This window comes from Protopterus annectens, chromosome 5.part1, assembly GCF_019279795.1.
Source record: "Protopterus annectens isolate FY-2018-M chromosome 5.part1, PAN1.0, whole genome shotgun sequence".
Classification (NCBI taxonomy): Eukaryota; Metazoa; Chordata; order Ceratodontiformes; family Protopteridae; genus Protopterus; species Protopterus annectens.
Genome location: NC_056736.1, coordinates 685256282 through 685275773, shown reverse-complemented (window position 1 = coordinate 685275773; position 19492 = coordinate 685256282). Strand labels below are relative to the sequence as shown.

The following is a 19492-nucleotide window of genomic DNA, read 5'->3' as shown; positions in this document are numbered from 1 at the left end:
GTCATATCCATGCCAAGATGTAGCACCATGCAGGTGCTGTCTGTGTTCTTTCTTCTTCCACTACTTCTGCATCACACTAGTTGTTTGTGCTGCATCACGCTGGTTATTTGTGTCTGCATCACACTGATTGTTTGTGCCTGCATCATACTAGTTGTTTGTGCTGCATCATGCTGTCTGTTTATACTGCGCATTTTCTGTGTGATGCATGTTCCCTTCACTTCAGTCCTTGTTACTATACAGCTTGCTCTGAAGTACAGCATTTGCTTTCCATATCCGATGTAACTAACTGTTGTGCATGTGCATGCCTGGATCATGTGACCACTTTGGCTTACATTGCTGTGAGCTGCTGTGTGCACAAGTCTATTTTTTTATGTTGACAGCATGTCCTTTATCCTGGCTGTATGGTATATGTGTCAGTCACATAGACATGCTTTAATGACACAACAGATACCGTGTCTTATATCACCAGGATACATCCCTGTGTATTTTTCATCCCTGCACATTCTCCTGGGTTTTGCCCAGTGAATTTTGTCCTCCATCCAGGCAGGAACCAGGCACCTGTAACCCAGGCAACAGCCCTATGGCCCACATGTTCCCTCAGTCAATTCAGTATCCAGACAGGCGAGAGCTAGGCTGCAGGAAGTGGGCCAGTCTGCACACACCCAGCAGAGCCCCATAAACCTTTGAAGATCCTAACCCCACATCATCCCTCTTTAGCTCCACAAGTGCTGCTTACCCCAAGGAAAACAAGTACACCCCTACATCTTCACCATGTCCCACATCAGCATGCTTTAAGCAGGCCCATTCCCTGCAGCTGCAACACCTAATGCTCCCTGTAGGTATTATCGAAGTGAACAGTGGCCCCCTCTCCAGTATGGATGAATCTGGCAAAGGTTGCATACTTCCATTCTCTTTGACATACCTCTCCAGTGCCCATTCCACTAGTCAAACACTGATCTTAGGGATCAGAGGCAGGGCTTCATCTCTCTGTTTCATGGGATATGCTTGCACTTTTTCGATGAATTAGAAGTGTCTGACGTGTCATACTGTTGTGATCCACACACTCATCAACCTAAACTCATGAATTTACTGTGTCCAGACAGCATGTCAGAGATGGTCTGTGTTGGTCTAGAGTGACTATTTCAGCATAGAGGCATGCAGTATTATGCCACAAGCCACATTCCGTGGCAAGTGGGCCAGTCTGCCATCTGGGCTATCATCTTCCTTTCATCCATTCTTACTGCACAGCCCCTTAGGCTGCTTATCTGGATGTAGCCTTTGCTAGCATCTGTAATGATGCATCACACTGTCTAAAATGCTACAGACACACACAGACATACACACACAAAAAATAAACCTGAAACGCATGCGCACACATATGCACCACACACTCGCGCGCGCGCACACACACACACACACACACACACACACACACACACACACACACACACACACACACACACACACACACACACACACACACACATACACACACACTGCAGGACAATGTAACAAGACTGTATCTCACAGGGGTCCAGACAGCTGAAGCAGATCATAAATACATTCAATGACATTTGTAGTCTAGACATGTGGAAAGCTATATGCCTCTTCCTCTGTTGGTTGTGGATGTGTTAACTATGTCATCAGCCATGGCTGTAGAAAGTAAAATACAACATCTCCATTTATTAGGGCTTCCTCTGTACTGCCGTCAGTACTGTTTTTCATCCATTGGTTTTGACAAGTATGTATCGGACGTCCTTTATTTATGCAGCCATTCTATGAATGAACACTAGGGGTCAATGAGCACACAGTACAAATCACGTACAGGCTTCAAGTGGCAGAAAAGGATGTTTGCAGTCATGCTACTGTTGGCAGCCAAAGCAAGTCCCCTTGTTGGTGGTGCACAGCTGCCCAACAGAACCCGATGGCTGTTTTTTTATGTTGACAGCATGTCCTTTATCCTGGCTGTATGGTATATGTGTCAGTCACATAGACATGCTTTAATGACACAACAGATACCGTGTCTTATAAAACCAGGATACATCCCTGTGTATTTTTCATCCCTGCACATTCTCCTGGGTTTTGCCCAGTGAATTTTGTCCTCCATCCAGGCAGGAACCAGGCACCTGTAACCCAGGCAACAGCCCTATGGCCCACATGTTCCCTCAGTCAATTCAGTATCCAGACAGGCGAGAGCTAGGCTGCAGGAAGTGGGCCAGTCTGCACACACCCAGCAGAGCCCCATAAACCTTTGAAGATCCTAACCCCACATCATCCCTCTTTAGCTCCACAAGTGCTGCTTACCCCAAGGAAAACAAGTACACCCCTACATCTTCACCATGTCCCACATCAGCATGCTTTAAGCAGGCCCATTCCCTGCAGCTGCAACACCTAATGCTCCCTGTAGGTATTATCAAAGTGAACAGTGGCCCCCTCTCCAGTATGGATGAATCTGGCAAAGGTTGCATACTTCCATTCTCTTTGACATACCTCTCCAGTGCCCATTCCACTAGTCAAACACTGATCTTAGGGATCAGAGGCAGGGCTTCATCACTCTGTTTCATGGGATATGCTTGCACTTTTTCGATGAATTAGAAGTGTCTGACGTGTCATACTGTTGTGATCCACACACTCATCAACCTAAACTCATGAATTTACTGTGTCCAGACAGCATGTCAGAGATGGTCTGTGTTGGTCTAGAGTGACTATTTCAGCATAGAGGCATGCAGTATTATGCCACAAGCCACATTCCGTGGCAAGTGGGCCAGTCTGCCATCTGGGCTATCATCTTCCTTTCATCCATTCTTACTGCACAGCCCCTTAGGCTGCTTATCTGGATGTAGCCTTTGCTAGCATCTGTAATGATGCATCACACTGTCTAAAATGCTACAGACACACACAGACATACACACACAAAAAATAAACCTGAAACGCATGCGCACACATATGCACCACACACTCGCGTGCGCACACACACACACACACACACACACACACACACACACACACACACACACACTGCAGGACAATGTAACAAGACTGTATCTCACAGGGGTCCAGACAGCTGAAGCAGATCATAAATACATTCAATGACATTTGTAGTCTAGACATGTGGAAAGCTATATGCCTCTTCCTCTGTTGGTTGTGGATGTGTTAACTATGTCATCAGCCATGGCTGTAGAAAGTAAAATACAACATCTCCATTTATTAGGGCTTCCTCTGTACTGCCGTCAGTACTGTTTTTCATCCATTGGTTTTGACAAGTATGTATCGGACGTCCTTTATTTATGCAGCCATTCTATGAATGAACACTAGGGGTCAATAAGCATGCAGTACAAATCACGTACAGGCTTCAAGTGGCAGAAAAGGATGTTTGCAGTCATGCTACTGTTGGCAGCCAAAGCAAGTCCCCTTGTTGGTGGTGCACAGCTGCCCAACAGAACCTGATGGCTCCCAGGTGTCCACACGTGTGCAGTTTATGGTGCCAATCACTTAAAGCTTATTGTCAACTCTGTAAAAGGGAAAGCGTGTTGCAATGATTCTCCAGACAGGAACCTGATGCAATCCTTCTCGTGTTCCACCATAACATCCACGAAGATGTTAAAAATGTTGGGAGAATGAGGTCTGTGACAGGCCCACAGTACTGTCAGCTGGCTTTCCAAAGGCGTCTGTGGTCAAGACATCTAGTGCTGGGGGCATCTTAGTCTCCTGTGGAATGGCATGTCTGCAACTATTCTTCCTCCTTGGCTCTCCATATCAACCCAATCAATCCCTCATTCTAAGCAGAGACTTTGCATGGAAACTATGGATAAAAACTAAATTAGTTTCACACTTCCAAAAATGTAGGGACCTCCGTAACCTGGCTAAAAAACACAAATCTAGATAAAAAGAACTTCTACCACACACCCCTGACATCTAAACTTACTAATCCCAAAAAATTCTTGTACAACATCAACCAAATTCTCCACCCTGGTAACTCCTCAACACCTAATCCTTGCCCTAACAACTTACCCCAAGAAACTGCCTCAATCTTCAATACCTACTTTATAGAGACCATCAGCAAACTCATGCCAACATCCAACAAAACTCCTTCTCCCTTAAACCTACCCCTATCAGCTATATTAAAATGTGTCTCCTCAAACTTAAACTTTGCTCCCCTTTTACTGACAACTTGCCATCTCTCTTCCTAAAAGCTGCTGCCAACTCCATAACATACCCAGTCTCTATTCTAATCAATCACTCTATTAGTGAATCCTCTGTCCCTACTTTCTGGAAGAAATTTCACACCATACCTATTCACAAAGGTGGAAACGCAGTAGAACACTCTCACTTTTGCCCAACTGCTATACTCTCTCCTCTCTCCAAAATTCTTGAGCACCGTGTATACAAGCAACTCATGTCTTATCTAACTCAAGAAAATATTATTTCCCCTACTCAGCAAGGTTTCTGCCCCACCACAGCACCACCACCGCACTCCTTTCCTTTACTAACTCCATTTCTTTAGCCAGAGATGATAATAAACTGGTCTCCTGCCTCTTTTTATCTCTCAAAAGCCTTCAACACTGTCCCCCACTCCATTCTTCTCTCCAAACTTTCCCAACTTAATCTCTCCCCTAACACTATCTCATGGTTTTCCAGCTACCTCTCTAACAGATAGCAAGCCGTCAAATGGATCTCAATTTTTTCTCCCTTCCTCCCTACAAAAATGATAGTCCCACAGGGTTATGTTCCTGGCCCCCTTCTTTTTAACATTTTTATTAAATCAACTCCACACTTCCTGCCCTCAGTCATCCTTCATACAGTACGCAAATAACTCTACTATTATCAACACTGCGACAACCCCTCAGACCTGCTCACCCTAACTCAAACCTTTTTAACCTCACTGAAACTTGGCTTACTAACCAACTCATTCTCAACACTAAAAAGACAAAACTCCTTTTCCTACCTAAATCGCTCTTTCATCTAAAATTCTCATTTACCATCTTCTCACTTAATAGCACGTCTATCTCAGCTGAGCCTCACACTAAGCTCTTTAGAGTAATTATCGATGACCAACTTAAATCTGACCTCCATGTACACCATTGCATGAAGAAAACCAACCAAAAACATGGCCTACTATATAAACAAAAACTCCTTACCCCAACTCCAGAATCTCTCTCACCCAAGCTTATTTTCTTCCTTGCCTTTTCTACTCTTCTCAAAGCCTTACTAACTTACAATCCTCTCTCCTATCCAAACTTGAAGCCACATACAATAAAGTTGCCAGATTTGCAGTCAATCTGCCACCAAAATCTCATCACTGCCTTACACTCCATACTCTCAGCTGGTTAGAGTTTCCAAACCAACTCTTATATACACAGCTTCTCATCAGAATCACATTTATTGGCCAAGTATGTATGTATAGAAGGAATTTGACTCCAGTTTCGGTGACTCTCCAAGTATGAATTACATAAATGACATACATACAAGTATTAAGAACAAGACAAATGACATACATGCAATTATTAAGAACAAGACAAAAAGTAAACATACACACAAGGTGCAAAGTGCAACTCAGTGCAAGAAATACTGAAATAAACTGGGAAAGAAACAAGTATTAACAATATGTAAACAATACTGCAGAATCCTTGGAGGCTTGGGAAAAAGAGAACTCTAGCCTAATAAGCTGAGTTAACTGTTTATGAACTTGATGGGTTGAGTAAAAAAACTGTTCTTATATCTGCTTGTTTTGGTGCATATTAATCTATAACACCTGGCTGATGGTAATAGTTCAAAAAGATGGTGGCCTGGATGTGAAGGGTCGGTGATGATCTTCCCTGCCTTTTTCATGACTCTGGAATAGTACAGGTCCTGTAAAGAGGGCAAACTAGCACCAATGATATTTTCGGCAGACCTGACTATTCACTGTAACCTACTTTTGTCATGATTAGACAGAGATCCAAACCACACTGTTATGGATGAACTGAGAACAGACTCTATGACTGCTGTGTAGAACTGATTCAGCAGTTCATGTGGGAGCTTGAACTTCCTCAGCTGTCACAGAAAGTATATTCGCTGTTGTGCCTTTTTTATGATGGACCCTACATTGGTCTTCCACTTCAAGTCCCTGGAGATTAAAGAGCCCAAAAACTTGAAGGATTCCATAACTGACACAGCAGTGTTAAATACAAAGAGGGGGTAATATTGTAGTACCACTCCTAAAGTCCACTGTCATCTCCACAGTTTTAAGAGTGTTCAGTTCCAGATTACTCTGACTACACCAAAGGGCCAGCTGCTCAACCTCCCATCTGTATGCAGATTCATCATCATTCCTGATGAGCCCGATGACAGTTGTATCATCTGCGTATTTAATAAGTTTGACAGCGAGGTCCTCAGAGGTGCAGTCATCAGTGTGGAGGGAGAATAGCAGTGGGGAGAGGACACATCCCTGGGGACACCTGTATTGATCGTGTGACAGCTAGATGTAAATTTCCCCAGTTTCACCTGCTGTTTTCTATTGGTTAGAAAATTGGTGATCCACTGACAGTGGAAACAGGAACAGAAAGCTGGGAGAGTTTCAAGTGAAGAAGTTCTGGAATTATTGTATTAAATGCAGAGCTGAAGTCCACAAACAGAATCCTTGCATATGTCCATGGGATGTCATCATTCACACCATTTTAAATAAACCCACCTCCTGCCCTAGTATCTCCTCACCTGTCTCCCTTTATAACTCACCACACTCCCTCAGAAGCTCTGAACAACTTCTCCTACATACCCACAAGCCAAAAAAATCCTTAGGACAAAACCTCTACAGTTACCTTCCTGCTAATTCTTGGAAAAAGCTTCCCATGGTCCTCAGACATATTATCAATTTTCATGACTTTAAGACAACTTTGAGAAATTATCTAAAAAGCACCTGGATTCATCACTGCAATCATCCCACTTGACATCCTTCTCTTTTCTATTTCAACTATCATCTACTTCTCTCCTTTCCCTATTAATCTCTTGCGTCTAGACATTTTCATTTTCACTTCTCTCTTCTACCTCCTACACATATTTTCTCCTTACACTGTAGCTCATCACACTAACTTCTATAACTAGCTTTCTGATACCTTATTCCCTTTCTTTTCTAACTTGGCTCTTACGTCCTCTATACTTGCCTCCCTTTTTGAATCGCCTCTTTTCCCAAATTTCCTCTTAGTTGAACAACCTTGGTCATCTTTGACTTTATATTGGTAAAATGGTACCTCGTGGCCTTTTTCTCAGTGTTCTTTACCTCTGTTGTCTAATGCCAGGCCACTTTACTTGTAGCTGGCTTCCTGTAGGGCTGTAACATGTAGAATTACTACTACAAAGTTATTAGCAAACAGATTCCATCTAAGGGCTGCAGTGAATTTTTAAGCAAGCTCCACATACTGAGAAATCATTTTATTGCAGACGGACACATTACTATTGTCATTATCATCATCATCATCATCATCATATTTTTTAAATCAAGAGATGTCTGCAATGTGCCCAATAACAATATCACATACTGACATTTGTTTGTGCTGTGAGATAACACTGTTTACATTGCAGTATGAATCACAGTTTGCTTGCATGCTTAGCATGACGGCCTTATGTTATGTCGTAAAAGTTTTTTTGAATCCACCCTTTGTTACCACAAAGGCACCGTTTGTCTTTAGCAGAATTTTATCAAGACTGCACACTACTAATAGAAACTATTAAGATTATCACACAAGTATCAAAGGGCAAAAGTGAAAATACACTTTGACACATAAATTACAGTGAACTCGTACAGAACTGCCACACTGCAAATAATTTCTCTTCCAGGGATTGTTGTTCACTGGATCTGGGACTTCAGTGATGACCAAGCATTCACATACAGGTTCATGGATTTTCAATGGCTACAGAGTAATAAATCAGTAAAAAGCATGCCGATACGTTAGTAACAGCCCCATTACAAATACTTACCCCTGTTAGGAAAAGACAGCCCCATTACAAATACTTACCCCTGTTAGGAAAAGATAGCATCAGCTGATTTCCGTTCTCCGTATCCATGGACTGTGTGTCTTGGTGAGCGTGTGTTTCTTGAGTGTACGGAGGAGGAGGAGTTTCCTCTTTAAGAAAAATAAATAAAAGAAAAAAACTATTAGTGTCAATTACCTGGCATTTTCCTAGCATCATGTCTGGAAAAAAAAATCTAGTGTATATCGAAAAAAAAATAGTATTTTCCACCCCAATATTCCCAATATTGTACTTGATTCGCAGTGGGCACATTTTCTGGCTGCCCCCAGATACTACAGAGTATCATGACGGTATACACAGAGGCACAGATTCCTCTTTCAGAAGTCGAGTAGTATGCCAGACATTACAAACAACAACAAAAATATGTACACTACAGCTACATTTACCACATTTACAGCATAAATAAAACAAAGACACATCCCAATGACATCCACTGGTCAGTAGTGAGGAACTACATTTCAGACACTTGGCAAGAGTAAGCAATTAGATAATCTCCTCTGGTAAAAAAAATCAAGAACTGCTATTAAACTTTTTTGAGCTTGGTACACAAAAAATTAAGTAGGTTGAATGAAATCGATACTGATACTTTCACCCAAGCCACTCAAAGTAAGAAGTAAATAAGTTATGTACTTAACAATAACAACAGATAGTGCAACTGTGTACAAACGTACCATAACAGAAGCTGTCCTGCTGATTACTGCTGCAGTACTCCAATAGTAATGGGGTTATCTCGCTGTGGTAAACCAACATCTAATATCTGGCTAGGATACCAAAGCCAAAAAACCTTCCATATGTTTATGCATCTGACATATGACCTAAGCCCCTGAGGGTGTAAGGATGCAAAAGCAGACGTACCAGTATAAGAACCTTACACTATCATGAAGCCAGGAGACCTGCAGACACCTGAGGAAAAGAATGAGCAAAAGATTAAGGTCCGATAAGAGGAGGGAAACATGGAGATGGGTCCCCTTCAGACCATGAGCATACATAAGATGCATGGTGGGAAAAGGAGGAAGGTGGGTGGGAAGTAATACCACAACAGTGATGAGCAGGACATCTACTGTTACGGCACATTTATACACAATGGTGCCATGTCCTTCCTTAGAGAGTAAGACATCTACTGTTATGGCACATTTGTACACAATGGTACCATGTCCTTCCTTAGTGAGTAAGACAGCTACTGTTATGGCACATTTGTACACAATAGTACCATGTCCTTCCTTAGTGAGTAAGACATCTACTGTTACGTCACATTTGTACACAATGGAACGATGTCCTTCCTTAATGAGTAAGACATCTACTGTTATGGCACATTTGTACACAATTGTACTATGTCCTTCCTTAGTGAGTAGGACATCTATTGTTATGACACATTTGTACACAATGGTACCATGTCCTTCCTTAGTGAGTAAGACATCTACTGTTATGGCACATTTGTACACAATGGTACCACGTCCTTCTTTAGTGAGTAGGACATCTACTGTTATGGCACGTTTATACACAACTGTACTATGTCCTTCCTTAGATCACTGTTAGCACTCCAGTACTAATGGGTAATTCCCAAATCTTATCAATTAGAAAGGGTGGATGGACCAGGAACAGGGTAGTTGTCAATCAATTAATCCTGAGGGCACAGATCTAGCAAAATAAGCTCTAGATCTAGAGAAAGCATCTACCCTAAAGGCAGGTGGCTGCCTCTAAACTAGCCCTGGAATTAATTCCTTTGTAAAAGGCACCAGATGTAGAAACTGCTCCAGTTGAATGGAGGCTAATCCAGGCAGGATAAGGATTTGCCATGATGGGAATAACAAAACAAAATGGATTTTAGAATCCTGTTGTCAACTGCTTGCATCAGACAAAAGTACCCAACTTGGTTTACTGGAAAGAAACAAAAAGTACAGTTTTGTACCTACCATAAATGTAGATGTTTTGCTGCAGTCCTGACAATTGGGTATAGTCAGTCTTTTCTTGCCCCAGATGTCAGAAGACCCAAAAGACAAGTCCCAAAATGTACAATATATACAGTAATATATACAAAAATATAAGCATGTAAACTCACCTACACAACCACCCTGAAACACAGAACATCTACATTTATGGTAGGTACAAAGGGTAGAATCCCAAAGCAGAGGTAAGGGAGGCTGGCAAATTATAAAGTAGCAGGAGCTGACAACATGCCTTGTAAAACAGCTGTGGCAAAACCAGCTCTAGTCTTAGAGTATATAGGCAGGTGATAATGCCTAGAGAAAGTATGCACTGAACTCCAAGTAGCTGCTTCCAGAATATCCTTAGTTGCCAGCCCGGGGGGAAATGCTGTTGAAGTGGCAGTAGCCCTAGTGGAATGAGGCCTAATCCCAGCTGGAACCTCTTTGCCATGATGGGAATAACAAAATGCAATGCAAAGCCAATCCACCTAGAAATAGTTTGTTTTGACACAGGCTTGCCGAAACAAGTAACTGCTGAGACTGCCTAAAATCTTTAGTCCTGCTCAAATAATGCCTGTGTACATCCAAAGTGTGCAAAATCTTTTCCCCTTTATTTTGAGGATCAAATGAATAGTTTGGTTTAAAGCCACACTAGAAACCACCTTAGGCATAAAGGAAGGAATGATACCCTGTCCTTATGGAAAATCAAACAGAAAAGCAGTCTTCCATGACAAATATTTCAATTCAGCAGTAGCTGCAGGCTCAAAAGGTTGTAGAGTAAGTTTTTCCAACACAAAATTGAGATCCCAAGCAGTCTAAGAAACTGCTTGAACAAAAAACAAAGGTGGGTCACAATCATAGTGAGCTGAAATTGCTGCAGCATGAATCTTTATGGAAGAGAAGACAAACCTTTGTCCAATAATTCAGTAAGATATTGAAGAGCCACACTCAAATTAGGCTCTGAAATCTCTCTCTTCCATTTTAGCTTCCATAATCACATTTAAAACTTGTTGAGTGCTTCAACACAGAATATGCCAAGCTGTGAGATGAAGAGATTGAAGCTTGACATTGAGCAGATGACCGTCCTTCTGAGATAACAGATGAGGAGGCCAATCTGGAGCTATCAAAATCATCCTTGGCCTGTCCTGTCTGACCTTGGCATAGACATGAAGGTTTTTCCAACTGAAAGACAGAGCATCCACTTTCCAAGCTGTGTGATGAAACCCCTTTGTGCAAAACTTTGGCAGCTGGTGGTTTAGTGGAGAAGCGAACAGATCTATGTCTGGAGTTCCCCATGACACTGTCAATTTCTGAAATACATGAAGATCCAGTTTCAATACATCTGCTAGCTCCCATAAAATCATTGCTTGCCTGCATAGAGGATAAGAATGTGTTCCCCTTGCTTGTTGATGTACCACATGACAGTTGTGTTGTCTGTCAGAATCAACACCTGCCCTGGAAATCAATGCAAACTGGACTGCAAACATCTCCTTCATGTTGATATGTAGATGCTGTAGTCTGGCAGGCCACTTGTCTTGTATCCACTTTCCAATTAGATGAGCTCCCTTGTTTAGGTGACATTCCTGAGCCCACCACAAGAATTCCTTTTGAAGGCAAGGTATTATTTGAATGACAGTGTCCAAATCTTGGCAGTGCTGTGTCCATACATTTTGAGATACCATTGCAGCTTCACTGATGAGATAGTTGATGGAAGTAAAGTGACAGACTCTTTGGCCATCTGGGCTGCTGTATTCAGTCTCACACCCAGAAAGCACATGTCTTGAGAGGGTACTAGACTGGACAGAATACCCTAGGCATCTTAGCACTGCTATGACATATTCCAGATGCTGTAGAAGGTGTTCCTTTTCTTGAGCCAGAATCAGGCAGTCGTCCAAGTAAGGATAAATTTGAATGCCTTGAAGCCTGAAGTAAGCTATCACTGGAGCCAGAACCTTTGTGAATACTCGTAGATAAGCCAAAGGGCAATGCAGAGAACTGATAATGAAAATCTCATACTTTCTGCAACTTAGCCTTATGGGCACATGAAGGTAAGCTTCCTTGAGATCCAAAGTTACCATCCAGTGATCCTTGCCCAGCAGAGGTAACAGTTGCTGTAACGTCAACATCTTGAACTTGGGAATGTCCAGATAAGTGTTGAGGATAGATAAATCCAAAATTGGTCTCCACGTGTTCCCCTTCTTTGGTACTAGGACCTTTCTGACACAGGGACTGGCTGAATAGGCCCTATCTGGAGTAACTGAGAAACTTGCTTGTGAGCCTGTTTTCTTTGTGGAGGAGGAACATCTGGCATGCCTTTGAAAGGGGCATTGTGTGGAAATAAAATCTGTACCGTGATGAATGATATCCAGCACCCATCTGTCTTGAGTGATTAAATCCCAATTTTCTTTGAAAGAGACAATCTTCTCCACTGGCAGCTGAAAAGGCAGGTCATTGGTTCTGCTGTCTGAGCAGGTGAACTGTCTGATCTAGGCAGACCTACCCCTAGACTGGGAACCATAAGCAGGATATGTCCACCCCTTAGCAGGCCAATTTCTACTAAACTTGGAGGCTGCACCTGCAAAAATCTTTAACAGTCTGCATAGACTTAGCTTTGTCCTCCATTTTCTTTAAAACTGCTTCCACAGGCGGTCCAAACAACACATCAGACTGTAAAGGAGCATCCAAAATCCTGGTCTTAACATGCTCAGCTAAATTCTGATCCTTCAACCATGCATGTCTGCGAAGAACAGAACTAGTAGCAGCCACCCTCGAGGAGGCCTGAACAGCATCAAAACCACACTGCAAAGAATGCTTACCCACTTGTTCAGACACATGAACCAAATCCAGCAATTCTTTACACTCAATACCTTCCGCCAAAGCATCCACCTTAGATTTCAATTGTGAAAGGAGATAATTCTGATATTTCAGCATATGAAATTGACAATTACCTATCCAAAGCCCTTGCCTCTTTATCAGAGGGTACAGGATTTTTAACCACAGAAGCTTTAACACCTTTAGGCCCCTGAGAAACAGTTTCTGGGTCCGCCCTGGGACTCTTAAACAAATACTTATGAGCTGGGCACCCTATAATACCTATCAGGCTTAACAGGAGCAGGAGGCAAGGAATCAGGGTTCAGAGAAGCCTCTGCAAAACATCCTCCACCACATTCAACACAGGAGGAATAGCTAAGGGCCTATGCTGGGGCAAAACAAGAATTCCCTAAGCCTTTTTCTGGAGTCAGAGTAATCTTGGCCTTCCCATTTAAAGTGCTCCCTCATGGAGTGAAGAGTCTCTGAAAATGAAAAATCCTCAGGAGGAGAAGCTGAAGGAGTGGAATCATCCACATCAGAATCAGAATAAGTAGGAAACTCTTGCAAGTCTTCCACAGAAGACTCTGAAGCCTGTGAACACTGTTCAAAACTATCAAACTCCTGTTCCACCCTAGGCCTCTTATCAGGTGGGGGCATAGAACCTCTAATCAAAGTAATCAAATCTTACAGAAGCTGAACTTGGCCTTCCTCTAAAAGGAAGAACAGTTACCTGAGAAGCCCCCTCAGCCTGGCCTACCTCCTGAGAGGGCACATCCTGTAACAGTAAAGTATCTGCCTGAGACAGAGACTCCTGGCAAAACCTCTGGCTCCTTCCTCACCCTAGACTTCACTGTTTTGTCAAACACTAACCTAGCACAATCAAGCCTCGTTAAATCTAGCACAAGCTCAGGCCCTAAACAAGGTATACACAATGTATGATAATCCAATACAGTTATTCACTTTTTCTGACATCCGGTTAAATACTGAGGCAAGAAAACCAAAATGTTCCAGCTGGTCTGTCTTCTTATTGTCTTTTGTCTTGACCAAATAGACTCTGAGCTTGCTTTGCACATCCAGGGAGTGCAAAAGGCTGTCACCCTTGTTTAGAGGATTTGGAAAGAAAGTCAGATCAATAGTCTGGTTGAGAGACAACTCATTAGCCACTTTAGGCATAAAGGAAGGATTGACCCTAAGAGACACTCTATTCTTATGGAAAATAAGGAAGTGAGGCAAGGCAATTATGGCTTGAAGGTCAGAAACCCTTCTGACAAATAAAAAACGCATTGGAAACCCTTCTGGCAGATATAAGAGACATTAATAGAATGGTTTACCAAGTACAAGACTTTGGAGATGCAGAAGCTGTTGGTTTGAAAGGTAGCAGAGTAAGTTTTTCTAAGATAAAGTTAAGGTCCCAAGGAGGGGAGAAAGCCCTTTTTAGTGGGTTCAAATGAAGGACACCCCTGAAAAACAGCTTCTCCTCAATTCTAGAAAAGAGGGAGGATCATGGGGGGATACATGCCGAAATGGCAGATGTGTACCTTAATCGAGGAATAAGCTAGACCACCTCTTAAGAGCTCACACAAGTATGAAAATATAGTGGGAATCCCAGCTTGAACAGGATTCTGTTTTTGTGACACCTAATCAAAAATCTTTTCCATTTGGATGTACAAGATCTTCTGGTGGTAGGATTCCTCACCTCCTGGAGAACCTGGAGCAGGTTCTCAGAAAATTAGTATCTGAAAAGAATTAAAATTCTATCATTCATAATGTTAGGTTGAGGCCTAACAAGCTGGGATGAAGCAGAGAACCCATCTTCTGTGTGAGCAAGTCCACTATGTAGGGTAATGTGTGATGATGACCCCTGGCCAGATGATGAAGTGGAAAAGAACAGTTGTGACCCACTTACCGTAACTGTAGATGTTCAATTAGATCAATGCTGTAAGTACTGATTCATGGGTCTTCCTGCCATGCAGAAGCACACAACTGTCCCAATTTCCAGAGTCTGATGATTGATATATCAGGGAGGTCCGTCTGCACCATGTTTAGGTCTGTCTAGGCAGTGAACAAGCAGTCTGACGCTTGAGGACAGCACAACCTCCCCAGTTGTCTGAATATGAGTAAACAGGAAGAAAGTCATAGGAGGCAAAGAGGGGATGATGGAGGTAAGAGGATATTCTGCAGGGAACTCCTCTACCCCTTGAACCCAGCAAGGGGGAGACAATGGTCCGCAGATAGTGGGCTTGGAGGGTGGGACTATGTACTGCAACACGGATCTACTTGAACATTATGAAAAGTGCGACTATGTTCTTTGTTGTCAGTGTTGCAGTACTGATTCCTAGGAGGACTCCCAAAGTTAAATAGGTAGGTGGTAAGTCATCTGTATGACCCTAGGAAATAAGGTTTTGCAGAATGGCAGTAGCAAAACCTTCTCTAGCCCAGAGAATTTGCCTAAATTATAGTGTTTTATAAAGGTGTGCATGGAGTCCCATATGGCTGCCTCTAGGATATCCTGGGTAAGGACTCCTTTGAGGAAAACAGTGGTAGTTGTCTGGTGGGGTGGGCTTTAATATGCCCTGACAGAGTTTTTTCCCATGGTGCAAGTAATAGAACTTAATGCAGTTTGCTAACCATTTTGAAATGTTTTGGTTGGAGATAGTTTTGCCCTGTTTACCCTCTGCAAAAGCCACCAGTAACTGCTTTTCTCTATTAGGGGGTTTTGTTCCGTCTAGGTGGCATATCCAGGGAATAAAGGACTTGCTCTGTCCTGTCCTGTAGATTTGGTAGAAGCCCAGCAGGTGGATAGTCTGGTTTAAATTTAGTCTTGAGGGTGACCCTATACCTGTGAAAGACCGAGAAAAATTCATTACCCATGAGGGCTTGTAGCTCTGAAACCCTCATAGCTGATGTTACAACTTTAAGAAAAGTGGTCTTCCAGGTGAGCATCATCAGAGAGGCAGTGGCAGCAGGTTCAAAGTTTGTGCAGGGGTCAAGTTAGTTTCTCTAACACATAATTTGGATCCCAGGCAGGAATAGGGTTTCCTTCTGGGTGGTCTCAAGTAAATTATCCTTTTTAGGAAAAGCTTCATGCGGGGGATATGAGAAGACTGAAGGAGTACTGTGCAGGCAAGCTGAAAGGGCAGATGCATGTACTTTAATGCTGGTATATGAAAGTCCCTGTCTAAACAGGCCTGACAGGTACTGCGAGACTGAGTTGACGCCTGCCTGAAAAGAGTCAGTGTTACTGCTGTGACACCAGGTGGAAAGTCTCTTCCATCTTGCCAGATATGATTTTTTTTTATATTGGGTTTCCTTGCTTCCCTTAGAATTGAAAGCATGTCCTTGGGACAGCAGGCATTCCATGATATCAAAACCCAATACTCCAGGCTGTTAACCTGGGTGTGTCTTGGCAAAGACTGAAAATGGATCCCTTAGCTTGGCTGAAATCATCTACATCCTGCAGTAGAGTGCATAATCTCCCACTGAGGGACAGCAGGCATTCCATGGTATCAAAACCCAATACTCCATGCTGTTAACCTGGGTGTGTCTTGGCGAAGACTGAAAATGGATCCCTTAGCTTGGCTGAGATCATCTACATCCTGCAGTAGGGTGCAGAATCTCCCCATGCTGAGGGACAGCAGGCATTCCATGGTATCAAAACCCAATACTCCAGGCTGTTAACCTGGGTGTGTCTTGGCGAAGACTGAAAATGGATCCCTTAGCTTGGCTGAGATCATCTACATCCTGCAGTAGGGTGTGGAATCTCCCCACGCTGAGGGTCGAGAGGAGGAAAAACCAGTGTTGCTTCTACCAGAAGGAGGCCACTATGATCATGCTAGGTCTGTACAGAATATAGTGACAGTGCCTTCGGTCTGTCCATGTAGGTCATGTGATGAAAGTATTGAATTTTCTTGGTAAGAACCTCTGAGGTCTTTCCAACTGCTGCAGGTGTCTGGTGAGGTACATACAGAAGGGAGCACTATTATTGGTCTGATGATGGATGAGTACAGAGGAGTTATAACCTCCTTCATTTTGGATGCTATTCTTTTACTTATGACATGGGCAACGTAGAAGGCCTTCCTCACCACTGTGGACACAAGATGATCAAACTTAAGGCTGCTATCAACCTGCGTTCCCCAAGTCTCTCACCACTGGGATTGAATATAGGAGGGTATTGTTAATGTTGTAATTTGCTGGGACTTCACCTTTACTGAAGGGGATGGTAATACATTCTTTTGCTTTAAGTTTTAGTCCGTAACTTTGGCACAAATCAATTGTCCATGTAAGCCCTTTTTGTAGTACAGTGACATCATTTTGAGTTTCAATGACTGCACTCAGTGCGCAGTCATCAGCGAATCTGGTAAGCCACAGGCCACCTATTTTCACCTGTACTTCTGAGAAACAGATTCCAAACAGAAGTGGACCCAGCACAGATCCCTTGTGAAATACCACTAGTAACAGGTCTGCTGGTAGAGGTGGAATCTCCTATTTTGACTGTATGTATTCTGTCGGTGAGCCAGCTGACTACCCATCTAATGACATATGGGTTTATCCCCAGTTTTTTAATTTCTCCAAGTCTTTTGGGTTTCTAATACCACGACAGGAATGGACCCCATTCCTAAGTCAAAGTATGGTTAAAGTTCATGAAATTAGTATTGTTTCAATCTTTGATGTCAGACAGAATTGCTCTTTGCAGCACCCACAATGAGTCAAGTAATGACTCCTTCTTAATTCATATGGAGTTATTTGTATTGGTAACATATCTAAATGCAATTGTAGATTCTTTTTTATGAGACCCGTTGCTCCCACTACTTTTGGAATTGTCTGGGTATCTTTCTTCCACATTGCTTTTATTTCTGCCTGCAAATCCCGATATTTTATGACTCTGTGTCTCTCTGTATGTAAGACACTGTAGTCACTGGATGTGGCAATTTCAATGATCACAGCTATTTTTGTCTTCCTTTCATGGACCACTGTATCTAGCTTTCTTGCATATATCTTTTGAACTGTTGGTAATGGGTGATCCCATGTGATGTAGACCAACATTTTCTATGATGCTTTGCGGCTCATGTTTCCAGTGTTTTTCAGCCACTTCAATGCCATTATGTTTGCACACTCCACCGTTTAACAGTCTTGCCAAATTATCATGCCTTTCAGTATACAGTCCTTCTGCCATTAATATATCACAACCAGCAAGGTGTGCAACTGTTTCCAATTCTCTTTTACAAAACCTACACTTGTCTGTTTCTCCCACTTGGTTAATGGACTTTGTAAACCAAAGTATATGTAGCTCACTATATTGGGCCACCAATATTATCCCCGGCTGTGAGAGTTTTTTGATGATGCCTGAGTGAGGGATAGTGTCAAAGGCCTTGGCTAAGTCGAGATAGGCAGTATGCACTGTTTTGCCTTCATTCAAGGCTTTGGTGACATTTTCAAAGAAGTCCACCAGGTTTAGGATCTGCCTTTAACAAAACCAAACTAGGCTGGGTCAAGAGTTTGAAGGTTTCTTATATCCTTGTTGATTAGGTCCATGATGATTCTTTCCATGGCCTTACAGATAAGGCTGGTTAGGCTTATGGGTCTATGATTCCTGGGGTCAGTTGAGGGACCCTCTTTGTGCAAAGGGATCACAGTTGCAGTTTTCCATTCAGGTGGGACAAAGCCAGTACTTGACTGTGGTTGAAGAGAGTACCCAATGGTTCCACCAGCTCCTGTTTTAGACCACTTAGTAAGACGTGTGGGATGTTGTCCAGTCCCAGAGGCTGTGATTTGACCTTGGAGTGGGCAGTTATGACCTGGTCAGTGGAGATACTAGGTAGAGGACTGGTGATGGGTATATATTTGGGTATGATTGGTGGGGACAGTGTAATGAGTTTTTGCTGAACATGCCTGCTAGTAGGTTAGCAATTTTCGCTGGTTCTGTATGAGTGGTATCATCTATTTACTAGTTCGGCTCAAATCTGAGCCTTCCATTTAAGATTTTAGATGTAGTTATACAATGCCTTGTGATTATCCTTACCAGGGATGCTAATTTGGTTTTGTAGTTAGCTTTGGAGGACTTAACAAGATGTCTAATTTACTTATTCAAGCTGCGGAGGGTGTCTTTCCTCTGCTGAGACCTTTCCTTCTTGTTCTTAGTCAGCAGTTTCTTTCGTTTGTTGCATAACTTACTTATGCTGGATGTCCACCAGGGTGGTTTGTTTTTTTTGTTAGGATCCTGATTTAATCCGTTCAGGTACAGCTGAGTCTATACACTTGAATAGGTGTTTATACATGGCATTAGTGTACTACTCAGTATGGGAGACACTGCTATCAGTGGTGAGTGTGGGCTTAAAAGTTTGAAGCTATTTACACCATCACGTAGGAGGCTATAATTTGCTTTGGAGAAATTTTTAACCTTTTTTTTCTCTGGGGGGGAAGGGGGTCAGTTGTGACCGTTACCTCAAATGAAACTGATCTGTTATCTGACCTTACCAGTGAGGGCCCGACACATGGGGTGGTGCAGTGATCTCCCATGTTGGTGAGCATTAGGTCAAGGATATTTGAACCCCTTGTAGGGGTGTCAACTATCCTTTCACTTCTATGATTTTAACAGTGTATAGGACAATAAATATATGCCAAAAATGTTCCTTAAAAGAGGGTTTGTCTTGTGCATGTGATGGATCAGGTTTTGTGACAGTAACAAATAAAAAATACCTTTAAGGAAAAAAATACCTAATGATAGCAACTGCTTTTGTTGTTCATTAATT

At 42.6% G+C, this 19492-nt stretch overlaps 1 protein-coding gene across 3 annotated transcripts in view; it reads right to left on the bottom strand.

Annotated features, from left to right (window-relative positions):
- SMAD9 (SMAD family member 9) overlaps nucleotides 1–19492 on the bottom strand; it is a 435289-nt gene that overhangs the window by 79837 nt on the left and 335960 nt on the right. For all 3 annotated transcript variants that reach the window (XM_044073312.1, XM_044073309.1, XM_044073311.1), the window contains exon 4: nucleotides 7992–8099. In XM_044073312.1, coding sequence (XP_043929247.1) covers nucleotides 7992–8099 — 108 coding nt within the window. The remainder of the gene's footprint in view (nucleotides 1–7991; nucleotides 8100–19492) is intronic.